The 6,031-nt window shown below is 36.1% G+C and overlaps 1 protein-coding gene across 2 annotated transcripts; it reads right to left on the reverse strand.

The window, feature by feature from the left end:
• Window positions 1-1,095: 1,095 nt before the first annotated feature.
• Window positions 1,096-5,096, reverse strand: LOC147304253 (uncharacterized). 2 transcript variants are annotated; one of them, XM_086281019.1, is made up of 5 exons: window positions 4,689-5,095; window positions 3,549-3,799; window positions 3,214-3,381; window positions 2,998-3,093; window positions 1,096-2,547 (listed from the first exon to the last, which is right to left on the reverse strand). In XM_086281019.1, the coding sequence occupies exons 2-5, from the start codon at window positions 3,690-3,692 to the stop codon at window positions 2,230-2,232; spliced, it is 726 nt and encodes a 241-aa protein (XP_086137145.1). In that variant the 5' UTR covers window positions 3,693-3,799; window positions 4,689-5,095; the 3' UTR covers window positions 1,096-2,229. The 2 variants fall into 2 exon arrangements, with proteins under 2 accessions (XP_086137145.1, XP_086137146.1); XM_086281020.1 differs by having other exon boundaries at window positions 3,549-5,096.
• Between the last annotated feature and the right edge of the window lie 935 nt (window positions 5,097-6,031).

Here is a 6,031-nt window from a genome sequence, read left to right on the forward strand (position 1 = left end):
TGACTAAGTTTGTGGTAAAAGGCTTGAACCAGTGTTGCCAACTCCTCAGTAAGGAAAATCGCTATTGGCTGTCCTAAAAGTCGCTAGAAGTCGCTAAATGATGTCATCGCCTGATTTGCATAATTGGTCATGCTAATCTAATTGTAACCTATGTTGTTGGAGAGAGAAATAACATCGTGGAAGAGACATTAAGTGAGTAAAAAACTTCCTAAATGCATTTAGAGTTTATTTAGAACTACAAATTAAATTTATTTTAGCAATTATTGTTTTTTTTAATGTCACAATTCCAACCCTGCTCCTTTACCCGGGCTTGGACCGGCAAAAGTGACCTGAAATAGGCGCTCTGGTGGAGTTACTTTGTGTCTGTGTTTATAAGTAGTTTTAAACCTTGTGATCCACAAAACAGCATACGAGTAAAAGAAGAACTGACTGCGTTACAGCACCCACTGCTTGTTGAGAGTAAAATCGATACGCGCTTTCACGTCCTTTTTTTAGCGACCTTTTTTTCTAAAAAAAAAGTCGCTAAGGGGTCTGAAAACTCGCTAAATATAGCGACAAAGTCGCTAAGTTGGAAACACTGGCTTGAACCCATTTGCCACAGCAGATGCCCCCAATTTTAGGTAAGTGAATGTGTTTAATTGTAGGCAGGGACATTACTGGATATTCTTGTGTAATTGCTACTGAATAATTTATGTTATGCTTTGTTATTGCTACAGAAGAAGATTTATTTTATTATTTTACATTTACAATTTTTTTTCCTGGGGACCCTGTGACACCCATTGAAGAGCCGTAGGCTGGATCTCTTAAGATCTCACTGTTGGGTTTGTAAGGCCATGTTACTCCTAAATTTCTATCTTGTTCAAAGAGAAGATATAAAACAAAGTTCTAAGCTAATCGAACTTAGTGTTCTCCTTTTTTAAAAAGAATCGATAAGAGAATCGATAAAGAATCGAATCGTTAAACAGAATCGAAAATGGAATCGGAATCGTGAAAATCTTATCAATACCCATCCCTAGCAGTGCACTGTAAAACCCAATAAGTTAATTTTACTCAAAACTTTTGGTGAAACTGATTACATAAAATATTTTAAGTAACTAAAACTTAAAAATAAAAGTTAAATAAACACACTTTATTTATTAGCTTTAGATAAATATTTTTAAGTACCATTGATAAATGTTTTTATGTTATATCCACATTTTTGGTTTAGTACTCTCTACTTGATATTTTGAGTTTCAAGTACAAATCTAGCTCAAGTAACTTTAAGGAATTAATTTTTAGTTTCAAAATGTTAACCATTTTAAGCTAATACAACTCAAAATTTTTAAATACAAATGCTTGTAATATCCAAATCTACTGTGTTTTGAATTTGATTAAAAGAAAAAAAAAAGTGCCCAAAATAATTACACTTGTAAAAACATAAGACAGAAAATATAAATTCAAGTTACAGATTTATTGAGTTACTTTGACACAAAAAGCCCAAAGACATAAATCCACCACATTTTATAGGGAATAATGTCAGAAATTTTGGCACAAGGTTACAATATTAGAAATAAAGAATTTCACAACATGTTTTAAGAGTATTCAAATTTGATTAACACATGAGTATGGCCTTTTTATTAAAAAAAACAAACAAAAGGAAAAGAAAATCCTGCATTATTAGGTGGGAAAACCGAATGAAAGTAATAGTATAGTGCTGCTAATACACTGAAATATAATTGGTAACCTTTTTAATATGCCAGTACTGTGGTTATGCAAAATGCACATTTGTAGAGTGCAATCACAGTCTCAACAACAAAGCAATAAAATTTTAAATAGAAAAATACTTCTTTAGAGACATAAACAAAGTGTTATAAACCTCCTTAGCGCCTTATGTCAGTTATGAGTAGTTCAGGAGGAACGTTCCTTAAGTGACATTCAAGATCCCACCTAGAAGCCAGAAATGAGATTGTCCTTCATTTTCTCTATAGATTTACAGTTATCTGACTAAAAACACAATCAAAATCAACTAAAACACAAGTGATGATGGGGGGAAAAAAATAAATAAAAATAATAAAATCACCCCTTTTACTTTGGATGTGGCTTTTAGATAATGAAGTATGAAACAGAGTCTGCAAAGATTTCTTTATTCTATTCTCTCTTTTTATAAAAAACTTATCCAGACTTGGAAACATGATAAACTGAATTACTTGCTTTAACAGGCACTTGAGGGCTGTGTAGGAATCCTGGACATTATTCTGCTGCCAAAAGATCATTTTTAAGACTCAGCACTTTGGGCTTCAACTTCCCACCCTTCAGACCCATCAAAACTTTCTGAATAAAGTCAAAAATGTTGGCCAAACATTTTGGGTAGCTTAGGTGCAGGACGTCAGTCAGTCCAAATATTACTAGAAATGCATCAGCCAGGGTGGTGAAAACAATGATCATGTTACCCTCGACCAAAACTGCAGTCTTCTCAGGGCAGAAGAATGTTGCATCGCTGGAATTGGCTCTGATCAGGAGGAGTCCAAGTGGCACTTCACTAATATCTGGTCTATCAGAATGCATCATCTACAGAAAACAAAATTACTACATGTTAGTGCATTCCTATTTCTCTTAGTTTCATCTATACAAGTCACATTTCTGGATTATTACTAGCTCAGAAATCAATTGTTTGAACAACAAAAAAGCCACAACACACCAAGATTTGAGAAAACAAACTGACAAAAATAGTACTTTTAGTAAAGCAAAGTCATACCTCTTCGTAGCAATAACAACAGAAAGTCAATAGGAGTTATATTTTTTTTTCATTTGTACAGTGATGTATGGTTGGGCTAGGAACATTATAGAAGGTCTACGCACATTAAAAACATGTAGTGTTTCCATTATGTGACATGGACACTGTTGTAGACAGATCCAAGCATGGAGATGCTTCTCAAACTCTCAAAGTGTCATAATGTTTTGAGAAATCTAAACATGGATGCTACTAAGATATTGTTCACAACTTTGTCCAAAACTTACATCCCATGTTTTGATGAAGGTAGAGGTGTCTTCGTACAAATAGGCAGAGAGGGCATGAACCACACCAGCACTTTGGGCATGGATATCAGCTTGTTCCTACATCACAAGAAAATTTTTATTTTAAATTATTGGCTAACCTAGTCAAGAATGGTAATTAAAATTGAAAAATTGATCAAATCAAATGAAGCTCAAAAAACAAGACAAAAACTCACTAACCTGGAGATTATAGCTTCTGAAGAGCTGAGACAGGACATCAGACACGTTCCCTGTGCAAACAGCTTTCTTTCTGAATAAGCTCTGGAGCCGGGGAGCATGTTGGTCCAGCACAGCATAAAAGTGGTTCTTCAGGTGGAGGTTTGTAATCCTGTGGAATTCTGCACAGATCTGAACACACAGGATACATTTGTGTTTACAAGTTTCAATTAGTCTATAAATCTTTGCAAAATACATCAAAATCCTTACACTCCAAAGGCATAATTTGTTCAGACAGGCCAGATAACAGGGGTTGATATAAAATACATCTTGTTAGATACATCTATATACATTCTTACCTGGGACTGGGATTTCAGAGTAGGCCAGCAATCCAGGATCTGACCTACTGGTAGGTCATCATTGATGATCTCTTTGCATCGCAAGGCCAAAGTTGTGAGCATCAGCTTTGTAATCAGGATTCTTTTCACTTTTCTCGACTTCATCTACAATCTGTAGTCTTAGCTGGTCAAGGTAAACAGCATCTTCACCCCTGAAAATTTACTTCTGCCCTGGCATGGACATAACAGTAAAACACAGAAGACAAGACAGACTACACAGAGAACAGAAAAGACACACAACCAAGGAGACACAGATGAAACATAACCAGCCCAGAACTCAACTAAACCTTAACTAATAATAACAACAATACAAGAACTTCACCTCATTTCAATATAACATAAGAAAGCAAAACTACAAAATAAACTCAAAATGCTGGTTCACAGACCCAGCCCCTGACAGATAAAAAACTAAGTCTTTCACTAATGAACACTGGGCATCAGAATAAAATAAAACGAAAAAATAACTGTTTGGTAAATATATTATTGATGGATTCACCCTTAAGCTAACCTAAAATAGACCAGGCACAACAATTTTACAGTTCAGAAGATTCTACATTTCAACTTGGTATACATAACTATTTGCAATGTAAACCAAGTTCTACCGCGTAATTATGTAATGATTATTCACTGCTTTTGTAAGTATGTCCTGTGCCTACAATTTTGCTGCCCCAGTTTTAATATGTACAACTCCAGAGAACTAAACGTAAGTTTTAAGTTCCACTAGTTAGCAAATGGGCTAGCCAATATCAATATCCACGTATGCGCTAAGTGTGAAGCAGCGCAGCAGTGCATATTGATTCAACAATTTAACCACAAGGCAGTTTATAATCTGCAAATCCAGAAATGCCTTCTAAAGACTTCTTTTAAAATAGTAAGAGATTAGAAAAGTTATTAACACATTATTAGTCCCAGGGACTAATAATGTGTTATACTAAATATGAGCGTATTAGCATAATTCATGCAAACACTTTGGGGCCAAGCCGACATGGATAAAACGACGCATGCATGTAATTCTTAAATGCCTGCTAGAGTTGTACATTTATGACGATAAAAACCCATATTACAACGGAGAACTATAGTTTCAGAAAAAATAAAACTTACCACAAAGCGCTCCTGAAGATGCCGCGAAGGCGGTAAATGCAGCTAGCCAAGTGCAGAGGGTTAGCTGTTCCAGTTCAAAAGTCCGTAACATACCATAGCATGCCCTCCTTTATCCAGCGTCAAAGGCAATGCCGCAAAAAACCCGTTGACAAATGTTTTTATTTCTGTTCGGATATTAACGTTCCACAAGTTTCTTTCGGGGTAATGAGCGGGCATTCGCACTCGAAGCGAGGAATCCAAGATGGTTGCCAGCACTTCATAAAGAAACAGGTGGCGCACGTAGGTACGTACGTAGGCACGTAAGTGACGTCAGTGTTAAAACTCAAATTATTTGAGCGCAATGCTAGAAACTAATCAATATATTCAAGTACTGATAACTTGAAAAAACAAAATTGTTCAAACTACTCAAAAAAATAAAGGTGTATGAACTTATAACAGGTTTTTAAGTAGTTGGAACTCATTTCATTTATCAAACTATTACTATTCGGTCTTACAGTGTGTGTGTCCCGGTCTCTGCATGATGTAATCTTTGGTGCTACCCACTGCTAATTATGTGAGAGTCGGCACAAGTTGTAGAGCAGAATGCTTATAGGTAAAGAGATTGTATGATAAAGAGAAGTAGATAAGCATGGTGACGTAGATACACACAGAGGTGTATAGATGAATAAGTGCGCTGGCTGTGACAGAATGTATGCCCACAGTGTGTGATTTTGCTGACAGCTCAGGATCTTCTAATAAGCGGTGGCCCTGTTTGACAGAGAGGGAGAGGAAGGGGGAGGGAGGAAGGGAATAAAAGGCCTCTTTCACCTTTCTCACCTGCTGAAGTTCCCTCCTCGCTAACGCTTGGCTGCTCACTGAGGTGCTCTACTGCACACACATGGCCCACTGCATGCAGTTTAATTAGAGTGCCAAGCATATGTCTCTACAGAGGGAGAGCTGCCTGTCAGATAAAAACTAGATGTCTATTTTGGGAAACCTTATTTCGTATTGTCACTAATACTGTTTGTTAAAGAGTTTACTTTGTATTGCCCCATAGAATAAAATAGCCTGCTTTTATCTGTGATGGTCTGCATTAATTCATAGGTGTTCAGAAATGACTTGAAGAAATGCCTTTTACTGTGTTTTTTATTTTATTTTTAGATTGTATCTAATAATATAATAATGGCAGACATGTACGTAAGAATGTGGGTAACAAGGTAGACATTTCTGTTTTTTAAGAGAAAAGAGGTTCTTGTTAGGGCTCAGTGACACAGAATCCATTTGTTGTCAGACCAAGGGTGCTTTTGATGACACAGAAATGTTGTCAAATGATTCACAGAATTTCAACTCATGTGTGAAAACTT

The sequence above is a fragment of the Aulonocara sp. 'chitande type north' Nkhata Bay genome, linkage group LG22 (assembly GCF_057382095.1).
Source record: "Aulonocara sp. 'chitande type north' Nkhata Bay isolate Kocher_YH1m ecotype deep benthic linkage group LG22, A_spYH_male_GT1.1, whole genome shotgun sequence".
Taxonomy (NCBI): Eukaryota; Metazoa; Chordata; class Actinopteri; order Cichliformes; family Cichlidae; genus Aulonocara; species Aulonocara sp. 'chitande type north' Nkhata Bay.

Coding starts and splice junctions, on each gene's coding strand:
- LOC147304253 (XM_086281020.1), bottom strand. CDS start 3,692: ATGAAGTCGAGAAAAGTGAAAAGAATCCTGATTACAAAGCTGATGCTC. Junction 3,382..3,548: donor CTCTGAAATCCCAGTCCCAG/GTAAGAATGTAT, acceptor CTGTGTGTTCAG/ATCTGTGCAGAATTCCACAG. Junction 3,094..3,213: donor TCAGAAGCTATAATCTCCAG/GTTAGTGAGTTT, acceptor CTTGTGATGTAG/GAACAAGCTGATATCCATGC.